Source organism: Leptosomus discolor, chromosome 22 (genome assembly GCF_034619465.1).
Source record: "Leptosomus discolor isolate bLepDis1 chromosome 22, bLepDis1.hap2, whole genome shotgun sequence".
NCBI lineage: Eukaryota > Metazoa > Chordata > Aves > Leptosomiformes > Leptosomidae > Leptosomus > Leptosomus discolor.
In genome coordinates, this window is record NC_141412.1 from 4,325,581 (window position 1) to 4,348,401 (window position 22,821).

Genomic DNA, 22,821 nt, shown 5'->3' on the forward strand with positions numbered 1-22,821 from the left:
AGAGTGTGATTTGGAATCCAGCTCTCTTCTTGCATGGGGTTTAGCAGAGGGCAGCAAGGATTTATTTTCACCTTAATTTTGCTGCTGTTGGGGCAAATAGAATTTAGGCCCATTCAAAATGCTCATGACAACAGAGAGTGTGTGTGCCTACGCCTGTGTAGGCAATGGTTTTAATCTTCCCGCATAGTTAAGTTTTTCAGTGCACTCGGAGTCCTTGAGCTGGTGTGTCTCTTGCTGTGTGCAAGTCTGGGTTAAATACAGCAAACTTGACTGACCTGAGCTACTGAAGCAGGTCTTTCAGCTGCATAGGGAAGAACGTACTGTTCAGAGACCTTTTGTACTTACAGGCTTGTTCTCCTGTGGCTAATGGTGTGTGCTGTGAGCTGTGACCCATTAGCTAAGTGCTGTACAGGTAGAGAAATCCCAAGGAATTTGCACAGAGTCCCCTTGCTTCTTTCATATGCAGGATGCATAGTGCAAACGTAATGCCAAGCTCCTATGGAAATCCATTCAAATGGGTCACCCTATGTTTTGTGAGGGACTCAAATTAATCCATCTACCTTAGATCCCACCATTAGATTAGGAGAAGAAATGACCTTCCCTTTTGGATGCTCAGGTGAGAGGTCTTGAGCAGTGTAAATAGGTAGTGCCAAATAATTCACTTCGGTTCTAAATTGCAAAGAAAACTCAAACTGAGAAAAAGATGCTGGAACCTCTGCCCTGTTGCCATCATCTGATGAATTATTACTGCAAAGTCGTGACACTGATTTAATTTGTTTGGCTATCTTTGGCTCAACTGCCCCTTTTAATTTTGTGGAGAGCACAACAGGAAGAAATTAACTGTGAAAGTATTGTCCTAATGCTGAAAAAAATACATAATATGCTGTGCTGTTTGAATCATGTTTGACAATTTCTGGAATTCTGCATGGTATCTGAAGTCAGGGGTTTGGTGCTGTGTATGAGGCCAAAATTTAAATGCCTGGTTATGCATGGTGCAGTTAGTAAGAATTCACTGATGGAAGCCTCTAATGGTTATTGCTGACATGAGAATTATTTCTTTTGGAAGGGAAGGCACAACTACATATAGGTTAACGTCTAAGCAGAAACCTGTGTTTGAATCAGTGTTTTCAGCCTCTTGAAGTATTGTTAAAATGGCCAGCGAATAATATGTAATACAACATTTATCCCACAAGTTGTCTGCCTCTGGTAGGAGACATTGCATACAAGGTGGCTAAGCCTATGGCAACCCCTTTCTGTCTCATGTTGTTACTCAAGTTCTTGGTGATGATGGTGATGTGGTTCCGGTTGGAGCTGAGAGTTACTGCTCCTAGTTTGTGGGTAGGGTAACTCTGTGTAATACACTTAGCCCACGTGTAGGATGGACTTTGTATTGTCAGTGCAAGTACGTATACGCCTGTGTTTTAATTGAGAGGCCAATGATTATTGACCGAAGTGACTGATGTTAAAGTCTTATGCCAGAGGCCAGTTTATACAAATTATCCAAAAGCTGCTTTCTCACTGACTGGAGGCTTGGTTGAAAAGCATTTGTATTATTTTTGATTAAACTACAATGAAAACTGTTCTGTTGTTTGGTCAGGTGGCACAGAAAGGACATCCTATGTCTTTAGGGTAAAAAGATATTTATGTTCCTTCACAGCATGGTTTTTGTGAGGTGAAGGAAGAGGTGCTGAGACAGTGTTTAGCCCAAGTAATCAGGATGTGTGGTCGTTAATGTGCAAGACTGCTTCCTGAACTGGGCTGCTTGTGGAAGAGGTAGTGGCAAGTCCTAAATAAATACTGTACTGAGCAGGGGCAAATTGGGGAATGTGTGGGCCGTGAGTGCCTCCATCTTGCTTTGTAACGCACTGAGGTATCAGTCTGTTGCTGGTATTTCTCGCCCTGCAGCCTGTGTCATCTGTCTTGTAACGTAGTCCTTCAGATTCAGAGAACAACACATGAAGGTATCGGGTATCTCATATCCAGAATAAAATGGACTGTGTATGTTCAAGTGCTAGCAACTGCTGGTTGGTAGTGCATGATTTAAAGGGACAGATCTGTAGGGCGCTGAAGTAGAAGAAGAAAGGATAGCCAATACATGCTCATTGCATGTATCCACAAGTTGTCATATGTCAAATTGTAATAGGCCTTATCCTAATTTAGTATGGAAAGACCAAAGGGTGGCTGATGTCCTGGTGTAAGGAAGTGTTCCAGTTCCAAAGATAACATGGCTGTTCTTGCAGACGGCTGTTGGAATGCGGTGGAAAATGCATGTAAATGTATTAGTTCTTCATTTGTATTTATAGAACTGCTACAGGACTTTCACAGAAAAAAAAAAGTTTGGGAATTTGAGGATCAGCGTTGACCTAGCAGGGATTGCTATGTTCTTGTAGACATGGCAGAAGAAGCAGCTGCCACTTTTTCCACTGTGTGCAGAGAAGGGAAAAATATGAAACATGCCCTTGTGCTGTAGGAAAAGGGGAATTTGACTGAAGTTTTTCAAAGTCTGTAAGTGCAGTAAGCTCCTTGCCTGACATGACAGCTTCTGTAGCCAGATAGTGTGTATCTGAGTGACTTTGTTAGTCTTTGGAATAAGTTTGTATATATTTCCTGTATTGAAAAATAACTGCTTTTAATTGATAGTTCTCTTACAGTGTACTCTGTGCCGTCTCCTACTCTGTATTCATCTACCAAAGATGGCATCTTGCTGTCCCTCAAACATGTGGGAAGGCCTGCCAAAGAATCTGGGCTGACATTAGTTAATGTTCTTAATTCAGGGAAGGAATTTCTAGTTTTTCAGAGGACTTTATTCCTCTTCGCTTAATGCGTAAGTCCTCTTCTGAGGACACTGGAAAACTCAGAATGTTTGAGTTAGGAGAAGGGCAGAAAGACGTTGATCAACCTGAAGCATTGACAACCATCTGCTGCTCTAATGAATCTGTCATTAAATGGATCATTAAACTACAGGAATAGTCATTAAACAAGGATCTAGCAACACACAGGCTGTCATGGAGGCAGTCAAATTGTGCTGTTGTGATTTGTACAGAAATAGTGCTTGATCGTGGTTGGTATTTTTCACTTTGTGGGTCAGGTGTTTAAGCTGTCTCTCGTTACATAGCTTCTCTTCTTTCGAAGAGCATCAGATAGATGGCTGCCAGCATCCTCCCTCCAAAGTAAAAATGCACTGAGAATGTTTGAGTACAAATAAGTGTTGCTTACTAGTCAGGGAACTATTTGGAATTAAAGGGATAGTCCCTGTACATGTGTACCCTGTCCTAAGTGGAAGGATTCTCGTGGCACAGCCTGAGAACTATTTTGTATGTGTGAAGGGGATGGGAATGGATCCCCTGTCTTGCTGAAGTGAGTTCCCCTAGTGTTCAGTGGGGCTGAGGGAGAAGTTGTACTGGCATGGCCATGGCAACAAAAAGCAGACCGGTGAAAGGGCCAGTTTTCCTTGCTAAAGAGAGTAATTACCAAATGCTACTATTGGCCTGAGCAATGTAGTATGAGTCTTGTTGATAAGTTATGTAAAATCTGTGGGGATTTTGAGGGTTTGCAGTGTCCACTGTGCAATTTAGTACTACTAAAGCAAGCATGCAGAAGTGTGAACTTTGACCCTTCTTATTTCCACTTCTTTCTCTCATTAAATGACAATCTTGAGTACTTGATGAAAGATGCTATGGGAGATGAAGGTCATTAATACATGGAGCAAAATTTCTTTGATAGCCTCCGAAGGGCTACTAATCCCTTCCCCTGAAGTTGCACATATTCACTCTTGGTTAAAATTAAGGAATGATACTGTGAGGTTTTGATTCACAGATACTGTGGGAAGATGATCAAAGTTTATTTTCTGTTAACAGCTGGTCAGTAATGTTTTGTACAGGCAGCTTGTGAAGCTGTGGTGACGTGATAGAAATCACGGCAACAGGTGGCTGAACTACTTGGGTTCAGTTTTCTCCATGTTACAGAGGAGGAAGAAAAGGTATCAGCCCTTGAGGCAAAGGGGATGCACAGCTGCTCATGCAAGTCTTACAATATGGAATATTGGTGTTTTGTCTAATCTGTAGATTTTTGTTTCTTGGACTTGAAAAAAATGTTTGATTTAACTTTCTCTTATTTAAGTGGGTGTTTGTAGAAGGCATTCTGATTGTATGTGCGTGTACCTGATGCAAAAATACCAAGGTGACAGGAGCTCCAGAAATTAATTTGAAAAGTTGCTCAAGCTGTTAACTTACTGGATGAGCAAACAGGGCTGTACCACAAGTAGAATACAGCAATTGAGGATTTGAAAAAAACCACAGTGTATTGTTCAAATGCTTCCTTGCCCCTTGTTCCTGCTGTGATAAATCTTCCTGTTCTGATGTGTTTAGTTACCTATGTGCTAGATGGCAATTTTTGATGTTCAAAGTTCCTGTGAGGTTTGTTTTGAAACAAAACTGAGGCAGTCTATGTGAGAAACTATTTTGATTTGGGTGGACAAATATTTTCTAACCTGAAACTATTATTTTTAAAGGTTCAGGCTGTCGAACAATGAAAACTAAAGCTGTGTCAAGTTGATTCAGAGGTGGGTTTTTTCTGACAGCACACTTGAAATTCACATAGCTGAATTCTAGCCACTCCCTTGGAGAAATTAAGTTCTATGTCACTTTTCCACCTGAAAACACACTGTCGTTCAGGAGCATTCAATAAAATGCAGGGGATCTTGAAGGAGAATCTGTCCCACTTTGTTTTTCCTGATTTGCTTTCATTACCAATGTTTTGCAAGGCTCATCCTGAGGCTGCTATTCTTCCCAGTGCTTGCCCCTTGGTAGAGCTTCCTTAGTGTATTAAATGCCTGGGGATCTTCTGTGTAATATATGTCTTTCTCCTAGTCTAAAATGTGTTCTGCATGTTACTTGTCTTTATGTGGTGTCTTTGTTGGTTTCTGGACCTGAGACAGTCCATCATCCACTGTCATTTTGGAAGCAGCATTGCCCTCTAAGAACTCTTATCAGCTTTCACTCATGTGAGCCTGAGCTAAAAAACTAACCAGCCTCCCAGTTCTGGTGCCACCTGCTGCTACTGCCTTTTTAGCTGTTCCTCAATCCCTCTTGTCCTTCACCTTCTCCGTGAGCAGTCAATGGGAACAAAACCCCCCACGCTAGTAGTGACAGAAGGCTGGAAGTCCAAGTTTGCTTGCTCCCGCCCTCCACGGGGCGGGCTGTCTGAGCAGGAAGGTGGGACAAGGGGAAAGCCTGTCCAATCGGCTTCTGCAGAAGGCTGTCACTCCTTCTTACCCTTTTTAATTTGGTTGATTTGTAGCAGCAGCATATTTGGTAATATAAACCCTGTCTCTTGGGATTAAGGGTGCAGTTAGACTTGCAACAGCTGCCTGCGTATGTCTTACCCGCTACAGAAAAAGAACATGCTCCTCCTACTTTCTCCTGATCTTATCTAGTATTGTTGCTTCCCTCCCTCTCTTTGTTTCTTTCTGACCTCCTCACAGCTCCACGTCGCTCCACTCCATACTTACTTCATCTCTTGAGAAGACCACAGCTGAGTTTCCTAGCGCAGCCCCAGGAGACTTTCTTTCGTGAGCCACCATTAGGCAAAGAGGACAGAAGGCGAAGGCGGGATGTGGGGGGAAGCCGAAAAGTGAGCCGCGCTATTTGCTGGCAACCCTTGTCTGGGTGCTAAACCTGCTGCTTTGAAGGAGAGCAGGCAGGGGAGGGACTTGGTTTTGTAGAGAGGAGAGGAGAAAAGAAACTTGAAACTGGCTTCCTTTGCGGGCATGTCTGTGTCCTGAACATCCCCTCCCCACCCTGCTGTTTGTTAAATGAAAGCACGTGAAGAACATGAGGTTTCCTGCTTGAGAGGGAGGGCAGTAGTGGACTAGGCGAGGGAGGAGGAGGGCAAGTTGTGGATTTGTGGTGTGGTTTACACGGAGATCAGAGCTAGTGTGCCTGGGGGTGGGAGCAAAAAGAGAAAGGGCATCTGATGCCAGCTGCCAATATGACAGAAACCCTGCAGCTCCCAGCACTGCAAGTCCCAGAGCAGCAGGTGGTGGAGGGTGGCCGTGCCTGGTCCAGTTCATCCACCCCAACCCTGCGCAGGAAGCGTTTCAAGATGAGGCGGATGAAGAATGTGCAGGAGCAGAGCCTGGAGGCCAGCAGGTATCAGGATTCTCCTTCCTCCAGCAAGGAATACCTGCAGCTCCCATCCATTGAAATCACCCCCTCCAGTGATGAGGACACTCCCTGGTCCAACTGCTCCACACCCAGTGCCTCCCCGCGGCGCAAGCGCTTCCTCCTTCGGAAGTGGCTGCGTGTGAGAGAGAAGAAGGAATACAGTGAGAGCAGGTATGTTTTTGGCCACTTTTGCTTCCCTGCTTTCAAGAAGAAGCTGTCTGCAGTAGGTAGATAGGGTCTACTGTTCCCCTAGAAATTTTGGCATGCCTTTCCCTGGGAGTTTGTCCTCACCTATTGGCTGGAATGGGTAAAGTAGTTGATTGGACTTGCTGATGCCAGAGCAAGTGGCAGAATCTTTAATGTGCAAACAGTTAGAAACAGCAGTGCTAGGATCTGTCCTTGATCATGGTCCTCTGCATACCTTGTACAGGTAATAGCTAGTGAGAAGAACTTGCTTCTGAGTGAAGCGAGACTGTCCTGAAAGAATGGGTGATAAGACTTGACTTCATTAAGGTGTCCTGAAAAGACCCTTGAGAGAGAGGAGGTGACTTCTGCTGAGATTATCAGGACAGAGTGATGATACAAAACCTTTGTCAGCAGTCTTTGGTTATGTTTGTTCCTACTGCTGAGACCTTCACTGAAATCCTTCATTTGCTAGCTGATACTGGGAGGATGTGAGGACAAGACAGAGGAACGAAGTAGCCTTGTGGCTACTAAGTGGGTCTGCAGGTCAAGATGTCTGGGCTCAGCTCTTGGCTGCTTTCCACACTTGAAAGTCACTCAGTCCTTTGGCTCAGAAGGAGACAATTCATGAAGGCCTCCAAGAGCTTGTCAACACAGGGAAATTAATGCCCAGGGAGTTATTGTGTGGCCATATGAAGAAAAAGGTATACCTTACCTAACCCTCTGCAGGTGTAGTCAGGATCTACCATATGTGGTGTAGTTTGCCTTTAATGGGAGAGTGGAGCAATCTACCTTTCCTGAAGGCCCAAAATACACAAGATGCTTTAAAGGTTTCTCCAAGAAATTAGTGCATTATAAACCCTTACACTAGCTTAGCATGGGCCACTTTTTCTTTTGTTGCTTCACAGCTCCCGTGTAGCCTATGTGTGGGTTTATGCCTGGAAGTATGTACTGCATTTCCATGAAAAGAGAAACTTGTCTCACCATTTCTGCACCTAACATACTGGATGGATTCACTGACTGTGGTGTTGCTTGAGTGTTTACAGGACAGAGCTTTTCCTGCTAATACTCACTCTAATAGTGGTAACTCTTCTCACATGAGATCCCTTTAGTAAGGTCAGTCTGTCATCTTAGTAAGTTTCAGGGAAGTTTCATCAATAAATTCATGCCATCAAGGATTTGATAATCTCTCTCAAAATTGACATTGAAAAAGGTCTCTTAGTTGAGGAATATTACTGATTTCTACTTAGCTGTGGTGATACAAGTAGTGGTTCAGTTATAGCATAGAAAACAGGAGAAAGATAATGTGTAGGGTATATGCTAAAGTGTCAATCATGAAGTTCAGGTACCAAGTTCAACAGAAGATGGCTTTTCAGCTGAAGGATTTCATTTGGATTTATTGGAGGTGAACATTTGAGGTAGAGGCCAAGACAAATTTCTTTTGGTGGGAATGCATAAGAAAATGTAGTTCATTCTTGTACACATGATATCTCCATGACTATGCTGACAGCTTTCTGCTTATTTGTTGTTAAGACATTTCTGCCTTAACCCTGGTTGTGTTTTTAAAGCAGTAACTGGAAAAAAAGCTGAAGTGGTTGATGGATTAGGTGGCATTAGCATACCAAAGCCAGCATGACACCTTCTTTCTTCAAATGTAGCAGATTCCAAATCTAACCCTTTGGCAATGAGAAACATGATGTTTTCAAATGGAATTTTTCCTTTTCTAGTCCAGAGGAAAAAAAACCCCACACTTCGCCAGTCACTTTGTGCTGAGCCTCTGGGCTTGCAGAATGCTAAGATCATCATGGAGCTTTCAAAACTCAGCAGGCATGGAAACAACACGGAAGGCAGAATCTGTGGGGAGTTAGTCACAGAAAGAGTGATGAACCCTGAAGGATTTTGTGGCATTAATTTGGAAGAGGCTAGCAGCTAGCACTGTGGGGTAAACCTTACTGTGCCCTGAGGCTGTTGCATGTGAAACCCTGTTCTAAAATAGCAGGGCAGGAAGCTGGCTTTTCATAAAGCAGACACATACTGCCTGTTTACCTTCCCCTACTTTAGACTTGGTCATCTAGGGCACTACCTCTTTCTTACTGCTGTTTTATCATGATGTTGCTGTTTGTGACAGATGCTAGTAATGTCATTTACTTGTACTATTCATTTAAGGGCAGCAGGGGTTACTGTACTAGAGTAGAGGCTGAAGCGTTTTGTTCAGTGGTTTTCTACCAAGCCTTGTTTTAGGGTTGGGCTACAGTGATGATGCTTGAACTGTCCAGCTGGTTAATTGCAACACTACCGTGAGAGGGATTCCCGACATGGTCAGTGTGACATACATCTACTAGGAGTGCAAGTACACTATTAAGTATGTAGGTTTCTAAATTTCCCCTGATAAAGGGTGAAACGCCATCATCATGTGATTTCCACTAGAGAAATGAATGCAGCTTGCTTCCAGTCACTCTTCCTTGTTAAATTGTTAGCAAGCAGTTAGATTTTTTTTTTGGCAATCCAGTAACCTTTACCCCCATTATGTGACCAGATATCTGCCTGTTTGTATGGCAGGGTTTCCCCAGGAAAGCTGGTAGTTAAGAGCAAACTGTGCACCAGCTGACTTGTTCCAGTGATGCATGTGTTGCCCACATGCCCCTGAGCAAGAGCAGTAGCTCTGTGATCATTAGCATACAGTAAGCATCGAAGTGAATAAACAAATGCTTTTAGGGCTTGAAGTGCTGTCTGTAATGCTCCAGGTCTGATGAAGCCTAGATGCTTTTTCCTATCCAGAAACTCTAGCTTACAAAATGTTCTATATCATGGGTTAGTTTCTAACAGCCTGGATAATTTTAAGGTTTGTTTACCTGCTGGTTCTCTAAAACCTGTTTGGTTGATGGTAGAGAGAGCAGAACACTCATGGGTGTTTTTTTTTTAATTAAACAGCAGAGATGGCACACAAGAGCCTTGCTTGCCTCTGACACAGTTTCGTTCAAGGTGAAAGAGCAGGAAAAAGCCATTTATCAAGGGTAGGAGCTTCCCTGTAACTTCGTCCTGGTACAAAAGCGTGATGATCCAAACTGCAAGTTTGGTGCTCTGGGGGCCTATACACAGATGATAAATAGGATAGTTTTTGTAAGGGATGTAGACAGCTTCTTACATAGATTACTCATCCATTATTTGCTACCCAGGTTATGATAGAAGTTATTTACCTGCATACAGCTTCATAAAGTATGAGCCCTGCACACAAGTGCTCAAATTTTTTTATAAGGCATGGTGATGTTTCTTTCCTCACAGGCTAGTAGATGCAATCTGTTAGCATTTTGCTGTGCATGTAATGAACATGCATTATTGATGTGGGGATGTGAGTGTATCTGCTTTAATTTATTATTTACTTCTTAAAGCCACCCTTGCCAGTAATCTTGAAACACGTGATTCTTGATGTGTAAGGTAAGAACTGCGGAGAGGGTAGATAACTTGGGCCTAAAGGACTGCTCTCCTTTCAGCCCAAGGTCAGTATTGGAATGACATCCTGTGCATTTATCCTTCTGTTGGCAGAAGCTCGGAGTAAGTAGGTGAGCCCTGCGCTGTCATTGCCCGAGTTAAGCTCCTGTGTGAATGCTCAACAGCAGTACCTATGTAATAGTTGGGGTGTGGCAGGTCTTTTGTTCTTGAATAGGTTCCCGTGAGGCATTCTTGTTGGCCAAAGATGGTACTAGTGGTTATGTGACTGTGCTCCCTGACTGTGGGAACAAGGAAGCCAGAATGGCAAGGATGGTAAAAGCTTTGAATTGTCTTTTACTTGTTATTCCTTGCTGAATGTGCTTTTGCAGGAGGTCCTGGAAGCTGTTGTGTACTGATGCCTGCAGACCCTTCCCAGAGCTCCTTTTCCCTGGAGCTCTCCAAGGTCACCCGTTTGGTCTTCTGTTAACACTTGGCCTAAGGAGAAATTTGTTTGGTCAATCACAGCATCCAGACTAGTTAATAATGAAATGCAAAATGTTGATGCCCCAAAGAACGTTAAACTTGCGACTTTTGTTAGATCTGCGGGGAAGACATTCTGCTGTAGCTCTTGATGTCTCTAAGGATGCAAGGACTCAGTTTGGTCTTCTGCTGGAAACTTGTCACTTGAAGTTCTAAATGACAGGTTCAGCTAAAGGAAAAGGCTAACCTATGTCCTAAAGTGCATCTAACATAAGATGTTAAAAATGAAGTGTATTGGGAGAAGGATTCCAGCTTGTCTGTTCTTAGAAAAGGGTAAGTGCTGAGGAGATGGAGGTTTCCAGACCACAACCATAGAGATTTTACAGATGAAATCCTCATAGCTGATCTGACAGTATGAAACCAATTATGTTCTCATAAGGAGAATCTTTAGCATGGTTCAGCAATGTGCTCTGTGGCTCCTACTGTTCAAGTTCTGTGGCAGAAAGAGGTGAAATAGCTATTTTTTTTCTTAAAAAAAAGTTGACTGTGAAGTCTCTGCATCAGTCTAGTGACATAAATCAGCTAATTGTGAACTGCTGATTTTTTGGAATTTGTGCTGAAAATATTATAAGTTTTAGATATTTTATTTTTCTTAGAAATTAATCGTTTATGTAGTTCATAATGCTTTTGCTTTCTTTAAAATTGAAATTCACTCACTCTGAATGTTTCTTGCAGTAAATTAATGCTTCGTTCACTTTTTTCTTTCGCAATTAAGAAAAATATTGTGGTGTTTTTTAGAGGAAAAAGCTCTCATGAAAACCAGAGATCGTGACGTGATTTTTCCACCCTAAGTAACGGCTAAATGAGAAAAACAAAAAACCAAAGCCGCAAGAGCCGTAGAGCCTCTCATGTTGTGGAAATGCAATCTAAGATGACCACTGTCTTGAGGTAATATTAGGGGCAGTATTTGCTAACCTTGGAGGAAGTACTTGATGAAGAGAAAACTGTTGAAGTCCTGTGCTGCTTGTGATTCAGAGAGGACTAGAAAGGCTTGGTGGATTAAGGTTTTGCTCATGTCATGCCATACAATTTGAAGAAGCTGCAGGAGGAGTAACTCAGTAAATTTTGTAGTTCTCAGTTTCTCTGGCTTTTCTGAACTTCCATGCTTGTTTTAGGTCAGAGGAGAGGAACTGGAGCTTCTAGGCTGTTAGAAACACAGCATGCCACTGCAGGAAGGAGTAGATGTGTGCGTACTGGGATTGTCAGTGCATTTTTGCTTTTTCAGGTGTTGATAAAATTCTTGTTGAAATCTTATTTGTGTGAGGAACTGGCACCTCCATAGGGATTTCCTAATGGAAAAGGCAAGCGGGTTGCATTTTTTCATGTTCTGCTTGTAGCTCAAGTTGGCTAATTGAAGTTTTCAGGAGGACAAATGTCAGACATTGTGTGTTTTGAAGAGTAGAGAGGTGTTGGCAGAAATGGTTATGTGACTTAATACTGTCCCGAGTTTTTGTAATACATCTCTCCTTGATAATCTTTTAAACTATGTTTAAAACTTTGACTTCTGGAGGAAATGGAAGCAATGCAGGTGATGTGTGAAAATCCTGTGGATCGATTTTGGGACTTGAATACATAGTTCGGTATTTAGCTGGTATCTGTACTCTTTTGCATCTTCAAAGCCAAAATGGAAAAAGTTTGTTTGGGGTTTTTTGGTTGTGTGGTTGTCTTTTTGTTTACTTAGATCTCTGTAGTAAGCAGCCCATCTTCTGGTACCTTTGGGAAGTCCATAATCACAAACTTCCATTTATGTGTTATCTCTTCTAATGTGAAACGTGAGAGGACGTGAATGATGGCTTAGTAGCAACTTGGCTGTTAATATATAATCTTTTTCCTTGTTAGACCTGCAAGTTCAAATGAGATGTTACTTGTGCTTCCAGTGAACTGAGTTGTTTCTGAATGGATATGTGCATATCTCTTGAGAGTACTGATGTAGTGTTTGCTGTGACTGCGGGTTTTTTGTTATTTGTTTATGATAATGTGTGCCAGGTGGTTGTGAATCCCACCTGCTCTGTTATTTTTTTTGGCTGAATCTTGCTGCCTCTGTGCAGTAGTTTGTGGTTTTCTTTTAAATATTTGCCTTTAAGCATTTGTGTGGTTTAGGATGACCAGTCACACAAGAGTATCAAAAATGACTGATTTACAAACAGCCTGGAACATGAATACTGCTGATATTATCTAGCCAGCAAATATTTACCATTGCGTGCTCTGGGTTTTATGTCCTATGCAGCACTGTGCGTGTCAAGGGTATTTAACAATTAATGGTGTTCATTACCACAGTTGTTTTACACTGGATTGTGTTTAGAAATTAAAGATGTCTGTTGTTCATGGTTGAATATGAAGTTGATGAAAAGGCTTGCGTTGATGGATGTTGATGTTTTCACTTGTGAAATGAAGGCAGTGAGAGGAGAAAACTTGCCTGTCCTTCTCCTTGTAACCCTTTCCAGCAAGGAGAGAAGATGACTTTACTACAGATTCGTACTCTGGCTTTCCAACTCTGAATGTGACTGCAAAGGACACAATACTAAATATGATGATGGTCTGTATGATATATGCAGCTGTCCCTTATCTTCTTTGATCATTACGTTAGTCTGTAAATATTGCTTTACATCCCCCATCTATGAAACTGAGTTATTAAAGAGATAGGAAGGTCTGGAGTAGGAGGTGCCCCTTTAGTTCTCAGGAGTGCTGGCAATATGTTAGGCTCCAGGCAGTGCGTACTCTTAAGTTTAGGCTAGAAAAGGCACTTGAAATTTCACCTTCCAGCTCAGCCTTCCATTTGTTGCACTGACTCACTGCGTGAGCTTGGGTACAAATCTTCCTGTTGCCTCTGTGTATCTCCATTTCAGCTTCAGTGAAATCGGTGCAGAAACAGGGTGCTTGCCACCTGTTTCTTCAAAGAAACTCCTTCAGAGTCAGTCCTTAAATAGAGCAGGGTTGTCTAAACAGAAAGGGTGCTATGATCCTTGGAAATGTTGTGGTACCTGCCTCCCAGGGGGCTTGGTGTCAGGGTAGCAATTACAGGTTGCTGAATGTGCATCTTAACTGTTTAAATAAAGCCTGATGTTAGCTTGCTGCCTTAGGTGTTAAGGATCTGTTTCCTCTGACAACTTGACACTTGGGTGCTGAGAGTGGGAACCTGCAGCACCTGTGGGAAAGCTGTATCATGGGAGGTGCTTGAGCTTTCGCATCACAGGTGGAAAGCTTTAGGTCTACTGAAGGAAAGGTTTTTGATAAACCTGGCAGGGAGACTGTAACCCCTTGGAACTTAAGCCAGTGATTTCTGATTCATTTATCAGTATGTCCTTTATCCCCCTTTCTCCTTCCCCTTCATCTGACAGTTAGTTGACATTTGTAATGGCACAGTCATTCATGTATCCATGCAACCATAGTATCACATCACATCAACCTTTTGATTACAGGAATTTAATTTGCCAAGGACGATGAGGTGCTGTTAGACAGCTGGGACTGGGAGGTCTGCTTCTGCTATTTCCTGAGAAATGAGGGGGGCTATGTTCTGGGAAGGATGAACCGAGCAGGAGAGTGAAATTGAAAGACAGAGTTGTTGCTTTGTCTTCGACAATCTTCTAAACCCCTCTGAATGCCCCCTAAAGCACTCAGAGGAACCTTTTCTGACACACCTAAGGCATAAGTTCAGTTTAGTTTTATTATCCTGTGTTCATGTTGCCAAGGAAAGATGGAAAAGAACACTTAATGGAAGAATTGTCAAATGAAAACTGTTTGCACATCGTGGAATTCGCTGTCTAAAATAGTCCATTTTCATTATGAATATTTTAGACTTAATTACAAGAGTTTTGGCTTAAAATAATGTGGATATTGACAATATGAAAACACCATTTAAAAAGCATGATGTATATAAACTATTTGCAAGCTTGGAAGTAACCGTAACTCAAACGATATTGGTACTGCTATATTTCTTCTGGTGGCAATTCTTCAGACATCTTAATTTTCTGCTATGTTCTAAGGCAGGTAGGTTTAGGTCTTGGTGCTTGCAGTTGTGAGGGTGAGAAGAACCCTTTAGTTGTTGAAATAGCCAAAAAACTTTATAAATTTAACAGAAACCTTGATGCAAGTTCACTGTTCTGTTGATTATGACTTGCATATCTTCTAGTTCCTAAATATGTGTTGACGAAAGTATTTGTGTATTGTGAGATTTGATAAATTGTAGCTTTTAGTTCCAAAAGCGGTTGCCACAGTTGCTGAAAGCAATTGAAGAATGTATGTGTGCCTGATGGTCAATTGTCTCTTATTCTCCTTTTTGAAATGCTTAATACTTGAACCCACAGTCTTAATACTGGTGTTAATTAAGCAAAATGAATACAAAAGATTCGTCTGGGTTCAGACCTGAGAATTTAGTTAATGGCAGTGGATAACAACAGCCTTCTGAAGGTCTCAGATATTTATGAATAATTCTCCAAACTCATTAACTGATTCCGTCTTCCAGGATACAGCTATTGCTTTCCCATTTCTTTGCTTGAGCCATTCATCCATCACTTGAAAAATTTTACTCTGAATAAGTCTGCCCAACACATTGTATAAAAGTATGGTGGACTTAGAGCCCACACCTGGAGGGTATAGAAGTCCCAGAAGGCTCCTAGAGTGCAAACATTGACCTGAGTGTCTGACCTTCGCAGAGTCTGGACAAATATCTTCCCCTAGAAGACCTGCTTAGCTTTGAAAGCCTATTCATGCATGAAATGATAGATCTTTGCCCTGCCTTATTCGGAGAATGAAATCTCAGAATAAAATGAGACTTGTTTAAAAAAAGACAAGAAGATAAGAATAGTACAAAATCTAGTTTATAGCTAATAACTTCCCAAGACCAAGTGCAGGAGAAATCTTTAAATATTTAAACAAAAAGCAAGTTTAACACTTTCAGTACCTGCAGTCTGGTCACATTCGCTTCCGGCAAGATTTGGAGAAGATGATTCTTTTCTATAACTTGTCTTGTCAGCGTTAATCTATATATGTGTCTGTGTACATGGGTCATGAAGTCAGTAACTGAAAGAGGGTGCTGAGGCACTGGTGCAGGTTGCCCAGAGACGCTGTGGCTGCAGTGTTCAAGGCCAGGCTGGATGGGGCTTAGAGCAACCTGATCTGGTGGAAGGTGTCCCTGCCGAGGGCAGGGGGGTTGGAACTACCCTTCTATGATTACTAGGTAAGACTCGTCACAAATGACAGATGGTAGAAAAGAAAGGTAACGGAACAAGCATTCTTAGGAATGTATTTCTGTAGAACAGTGGTTGGGTCTTCTGATGTGGTGGAAAGGTGAACTGGCAACGGAGCTGATACTAAGAAAATAAGAAATAGAACATTGAATACAAACTTGGGTTTGGAGATGTTTGAGGATCTGTTTTCCTTTATACGCCTATCAAGACACACTGTTGTTGCTCAAAGAATACAGACCTCCTGCCACTGCAAAATTGACTCTTATTTAGTTTTCTTCAATGCAGAGGAGTCTTGCAAATAAAATGAAATTGATTTTTTTTTCTCTCCAGATAGGAAAAAGTAGGGGGGGTGTGATCAGAACACCTGTTTTCCAGTCAGTAGAAAGATATTCCTTTTGTACTTGAGCTGTGTAGGAAAATAGCTTGGGAGCAGCAAGATGGAGAAGCAGTGGAAGTAGACATCTTCAGAGACGTAATCATTAAAAAGCGTATGGTTAATGTGTATTTAAATCTCTGTCAGTTTCTAAAGTGGTAAGTAATGTTATGAGTCTGAGTGTTTGCATGAGAATTGAGGAAAAAACAGGGTATAAGCCTTAATGTTTAGTGTCTCAAACTGTGAGAAAGGAGCACACTGGGCTTGTGTACCCAAAGATTTAAGCCTTGTCTGAATTCAAGTTTATTATTGCTGAACTTGGGAATAAGCTTGTTTTGCTGATTTCCTGAGATTTTTAACCAGCTTTTGGCCTTCTCTGTAGATACAAAACTGACATAACTGTATTGAAAAGCTTCTGCCCATGTTGCTTTTCAGTACAAATCATACCTTTCTTAACATCTTATTATGTCCAGTATAACAACAGTAGCTTGTTGTTATACTACCTCAAAGGAACACTTTTAAAAGCAGGTCAACTTAAAATGGACTGAAAAGCGTAATAAGACAATAGACTCTGCATTTCAACTGCTTTGTGCATTTTGGGGAATTTAACAGCTGCACTGCCCAATGTTCAGAGTGCTGAAAGGATTTTCTTTGTGTGAGAAGATCACGAACTTTTGCAAACCTTTCATGCAAAACACTGTTGTAGTGAAACAGCTCATGTTGAATACTGTCAAACAGATGAGTAGAAACTAATTTCTATCTCCTGGTCTGAGTTTGTTTCATTGCTTATAATGGTGTGTTCACTAGTGATAACAGGTAAGGTATTGTATTTGTGTGTTGCAGTATCTGGATTCTGTTAAATTTTAAACGTTGATTTGGAGGACTTCCTGAAAGATAAATTTAATGATGGGTCGGTGAGCATGAAAAGGTCTAAGGTTCATCTTGTGTAGCTGTCTAAAAGTAAGCTTTCACATGGGAGTTGCCAGCATTGCAGGTGCTATAGTTGGGCTGTGATGTATAGGGGATTCTCCTTTGGTAAGTTTTGTTATATCTACTTAATCTGAACTGAAATGGCAAAGTTTTGTGGCAGGGTTTTTTGTGAAGAAACAAGTAGTTATAGAAATAGTCCCTGCCATGCTTTCTCATATCAGAAGGGTGATAATTCCTTTGAATTTGGAGGAAAAGTGTGGTTCCTTTTCTGCTCTTTCCAAACCAGTTCACTGGGCTATAATAAAGCTCAGAACTATAAAAGGAGTTTTTTTTTTTGCTTTTTGGGGTATATTGTTCTTACCCAGCTGTTGATTTATAGCTTGAGGCCAATATAGAATTCTTAGTCTCTGATTATCCTTGCTACAGTGAGACAGTTAAGAATGACAAAGTGTGTGGGTGTGGGAGCAGAAAATTAAATATCCCCTTGCTGAGAAGCTTTTGCAAAAATGTTTACCCGCGTTGGCTCTGACGGTAAAACGATACTGTGCAGTAGGGAAGCAAGGAAAATATGACAGGTGGGATTGAATGCATGTGCCCACACAAGATGCATGCCTGTGCCTTCTGTGCAGTGCACACTGGTCAAGTCTGTAGCATAAAGTTGTAAATATTTCACGAGTTTTGTGGGTTTGTGTGGCCAACCTTAAAGGCTAACTTCTATATTATTCAAGGATTTTATAAATACCAATCACTAATTACTTTGTTCTGAAAGCTTCAGCCTGCTCTCCTTTCTATCCTAACAGTAAGGAAAAGTTTTCTGCCTTATGTTCGTAACAGGCAGCAAAACCAGTGGACAGTGCCAGGTGTGTGTGGTCTCTCAAATGTTAAGTGGGTCCCCCAGACAGTTACTGTGCTTTTCCTGTGCAATAAGATGGAGTCCTTGAAGATCTCGGAGAAGCAGGTAGTCAAAATCAAGGTGGTTGTTAAAAATAGTGAATGAAAATAAGACTCACTGGCTTTTTTATTTTCAGTGGAAACTGCAAACCTCTAATGAAAACTCTGATCTCAAGGCAGAAGAGAAAGTCCCTGTTGGCTTTTTTTTTTTTAGAAGAAAGAAGAAAAATGCTCGTGTTAAGATTGTGATATGCTCACCTTAAAACTTACTAACAGTCTTCCAAGAAAACAAACTAATTGGAAGAAAACTTTGTGGGGGTGAGAACAGGAACTGTAGGGATTCAGATGCCTAGAGAGCGAACGTGGGGGCTTGTTGAAGCCATTGATACAGATTTACTGCGGAAATGTTTGGTACCAGAGCATGTAGTTCTCATCTGTCACTGAGGTACTTGCTGGTTCTTGTTCCTCCCTTGGGTGCTTGGCTGTATTTTGTCATTCCTTGGAAGTATGAAGACAAGATTATAGATGAACTTTTAAACCTTTCAAAGTGTTTTCTCTGATCGTGTTCTGTGGTGGTAAAAGTAATCCTTATTTTTTTTCTTTGCATGGGACTTAATTGATCCAAGTCAATACAGTTGTTACTGTTTGAGGTATCTTTTCTGTAGGTAAGTTGTAATGTGTAAGTAGGTGTAGGTAAGAATACCTGTAACTTCTATAAGCATAGAGCACATGTAGAGAAGAAAAAAATTTGTTAATTGAACTTATTTTTCAGAAATTAATTTGAAGAGGTGGGTAGAGAGTATTGCTGAAATGGAAAGTTAGGGAATGCTTCTTGCACAGCAGAATCAAGTGTTTTCTTCCAAGAGATAGGATCTTCCTTATAGTGATTAAAATGTTCAAGGTCAGGTAAAAACAAACAAACAAAAAAAACCAACGAAACAATTAGACTTCATGGAAAAATCCTATTGCAGTATTTTGGTACTATGTTTCCCCTCCAAAATAAATGTTACTGGCTGAGAATTATTGCTCTTAAAAATGAAAAGGTGCAATTTGGTCCTTGTTCGTACTGTACTTGTATTTCTGTGCCTTTGGGCAATGCGATGTGCAGATCTGTGTACAGTGCAGCAGAAGCTGTGATTGCAAGCATGCCTATATATACATGAACTACTTTTATTTGAACAGCTTAGGTCCTACTGACAGTGACACCACAGCATCTTTAGCACATTTTAGCATTTAGTGCTCAGGCAAGTGTAGCCAGTGTCCCAGGTGGGACTGTGCAGTTTGTGCTAAAGCTGTGTTGCCATGACTCCATATCCAGTGGTATCCAGGCAAAGTAGAGGAAAACTAGCCCAGCAACACCTGCTCTTTGCACTGCAGTCTGTTCCCTGAAGGCAGAATCAGATCTGTATGCCGCTCAGAAGGAAAGCTCTTGCAAAGAAATAAAGCTGTAAAAACCAGAAGCAGGAATCCTGATAAGTGCCTGGAGCAGGTGGAGGCTGCTAGAAGGGAATAGGGCTAACTCCATACAATAGATGTGGAGGGGGGCGGGAAAAAAAAAAAAATCGCCCCGAAGCCACCCATTTAAAGGGGGAGAGTGACATCTTGTGGGCTGAGCATGCAACTCTCCACTAGAAAATGTGTTGGCCGCTTCATCTTAGTAAGAGGTCATTTTGGCTTTAAACCAGAGGGTTTCATAGGGACTTCAAACAAGCTGTCTAATGGCTTCTGTTTTCCTCTCTCCTGTTGCAGCAGTCAGCAGAGCAGCCAGCAAAGCAGCCACGATGATGACCCGTCCCGATTCTTGAGCCCTCATATGCGTGACGACAGGTAAGTCTGGGGCTGAATTACGGGAATGTCTGGAACCGCTCAGTGAAATTGCGAGGGCTGGGCTGGTTGAGGTCCTTATTTATTTTCTGTGCATTTCTCAGACTGTTTAACAAGAGATTTCATTTACACTGGTCTTTTCAATGTCTAAAAAGATGCATTTTTCACATATTTCAAAGTAAAACTTGTGGAACAAATGTATCCACAAATGGCCTGCATTTTCTTTTGAATCTTATTCCCCAGAATTGTAGCTGGTGTAGATAGCTTTATCCGACTCGCTGTGTATTGATGATTAGCTGCTCTGATCCTTAAAAATACACGAGTGAAACTTTGTATGTGGTTCTTCTGCTCAGCAAAGCCAATATTGAGTTTGGCTATTGTATTTAACTTCTGATGTGTTGTGGCAGTCCTGAGGTATCTAGAGCTCGTGTGTAGCAGCAGGGTAAAAACTGCTGTGAAATTCCAGAAGAAACTTCAGTTTCTTGTACTTTTGGTTGATTAATGACTGCTTCAAATTGCAGCATTGGCACAAAGCTGTTGAAAAATGAATGCTTATTTTTGTGCATGATTTATTATTGCTGCTTTTCTCAGAGTCATATGATGAGTTTTGCTGTATCTTGTAGTTAATCTTCTGAGCCGAAATCTGCCTCACTTTCTTCCGCTGTGCGTGAAGTAGGTGCCCTGAGCTACTAAGACCTTTCTCTATCTGGGGCCAGGTTCTGCAAGCCTGTGTCTCTGCTAACATCCTTGGGACCAGCGTTACATCTGGACTTTGGCTTCTGAAATTCCTGTTACTTGATTACTGCGTTACACAGTGGAGTTGTGTGGCGTTTCACTTAGTTGATCTTGTGACTGGAGGTTATAGTGAGCCCGCAGGAGGGCTTATGCTGAGATTTGGGAACTGCTTCCTTTGTGCTGCTGCACACTGGATTGCAAGAAGCATCTGAATGTCGTGTCTTCTACTCAACATGTTTGTATCTGGGCATGGTCCCTCAAGTGTTGTTTCAGGTCTGTTACTCAGTTATTCCACAAGCTGTTACTGAGGTCAGAAGTCTGTCTTACTGTGTAGTAGGGCAAATGCTTACTGAACTCAGCTTCCCCACTATGATGTCAAAGGCCAATGGATTGAGTAAGAACTGAGTAGCAGCTGAGTAGGCATCTGAGGAATTGACTTGCTTGAGAGAACATCCGGACCCTGAAGAGCTAATTAGTATCCCAACGGAGTTTGGCTCAGAATTAGCACTTGGTAGTTGTAGCTAACCTTTTCCTCCATATGTTTCTCACCAATTATCAGTCTCTCCGGTGCTGTGGAGCTTGGCATAATTAACTAGTGGGGAGCGGTGTTTGCAACCAGGAAATAAAGGAAGTGACAGCGAAGCAGATGGGTACTTAGCCCATACCTGGGCTTCCTCTGTGTAACACATGCTGTTAGACCATTTGATCTGGGATTGCATAGGTTAAACAGGGTTAGGCCTTGTTAATATTCAGATGGGGGATATCTGGGCATAGGAAGAAGGGAATCATTTGGAAGTGCTGTTTCAGATGTAGACTAACCTGGAGCCTTTAGACTGGTGCTAGGAATATCTTCCTGGCTGGAAGGGACATTTTTTAGGTGCAGCACAAGCAGATCTCAGACCCATCTATGCAGAGCCAGGGTGTTGTTGAGCCTGTTGACTTATGTTACTTGGGACCTTTAACATTCCTGGTGCCTAGAATTTGACTACACATAACTTGTGTTTTCATGGAGGATACTGATCCTAAAATGATCTGTAGGAGGGCTAGTAAATTGCCTTTGCCACTTTTGGGTTTTTTCCTCCTTTTCTAATGTGTCAGGCTCCACTGGTATAGTAGTCTTTTGGATACAGGTGGCTTGTGCTCATTAAACTTAACCAAGAAAATAACTCAAACACATTTTGTTTTTCATGTAAGGTGTGAAGCTGGGTTTGAGTTAGAAAGCTAACAACCTTTCAGAGCTTGATATTTACTGTTCCTGTTAACAAAGTTGAAGGTTGTTTCTGAGGCACCTTCAATCTGCTTAACTCGTAAAAATACGATGGGGAGAGTCTGTCTTGCTGCTGTTACGGTGGAATTTTTGACCAGTAACAGAAGTTCCTTCACCCACAGGTTTGGAGCTTTCTACTTCTGGTACTAAGACCTACAGGCACTCCTGTTCACTTTATCAACTGACTATTGTACAGCAGCTCTTCAACCCCTTCCAAAAATGCAAACAAAATTGCAGCCATCCAGGGTTTGAGCATTCCTGTAAGTTGTGACAAAAGCTAGAGCAGAGTAGGGCAGAAGAGGGGAGAGTGAGAAACCTTGTATGTACTGAAAGGTGCCCCTTCTCTTGGCATGGTGCCTCTGTTATCACAGGCAGGAATCTGTGCTGAACTTGAAGGATTAGAGCAGAGAGCAAGTGAGGATCTGCACCAACCTCGGATCTGCACCAACCTCGGAACATCTGGGAAAGTGCTGAACAAAGCTACCCCAGCCAAAAGAAAAGATATGCTGAGTTGCTCAGGTGACTCCAGGATAAAAAAAAGTGGAGAGGGATACATAGCTGAGGATGGTTGAAATCTGGACTAGGCATAGCCAATATCTTAACTGCATGCCTCCTCTTAAAGATAGCACTGGTGTCGCTGCTAGTGGAGTTACCTTCTCAGTGATGGATTTTGAAGGACCATGCTGCAACCCTCTGATCTTTTCAGAGAAGCGGGAGAATTTTGACCTGCTGCTGGCAGATGCATTCAGTGCTCTCTAGCAGTTCTTTTTCTTGAGGTGTCAGTACTGCTGTTGGCTTGTGTGTTCTGAAGTACTGCCATGGTCCAGAAGCCATACCCTAAAAAGGCATCCTGCAGCACAGCAGTGAAGCAGGTCTGCCACCTGCGTGTATCGTTTCTGAGGAAAAAACTTTCCTTCTGCGAAGTCATGTAAGTTGTCATGTGTCTGTTGTGCCTGGTTTATGCTGAGAAAGAGCCTATATGGATTTTGTTTTATCTTGGGGTAACTATGCTTTGTGGGTGTTTTCTGAGCTACAGAAGGGAAGGTTGGGGGATAGGCTAGAAAGAGTTAGGTTTTGTATGAATTCAGGGATCAGTTCCTTGCTCTCTGATTTTATAGGAGAGTTGTTTCATATTGCTATTTATGAAATAAGGAGAATTCCTTCTACCTCATCGGAAAATAGAGGTGATGAATTAAATCTGATTTGCTCAGATGTTGAAACACAGCAATGTGTAAGTAAAAGATAGGCAGAGCTGAGTTACTGAGTGTCCAAATAATTGTGCTTGCAATAGCAGCTTGA

At 41.9% G+C, this 22,821-nt stretch overlaps 1 protein-coding gene across 4 annotated transcripts in view; it reads left to right on the forward strand.

Moving 5' to 3' along the window:
• Window positions 1-5,973: 5,973 nt before the first annotated feature.
• Window positions 5,974-22,821, forward strand: part of GRAMD1B (GRAM domain containing 1B) — a 97,718-nt gene continuing 80,870 nt past the window's right edge. For 3 of the 4 annotated variants that reach the window (XM_086477004.1, XM_086477003.1, XM_086477005.1), the window contains exons 1-2: window positions 5,974-6,335; window positions 19,446-19,523. In XM_086477004.1, coding sequence (XP_086333130.1) covers window positions 5,974-6,335; window positions 19,446-19,523 — 440 coding nt within the window. The remainder of the gene's footprint in view (window positions 6,336-19,445; window positions 19,524-22,821) is intronic. The other variant, XM_086477006.1, reaches the window with a different exon arrangement.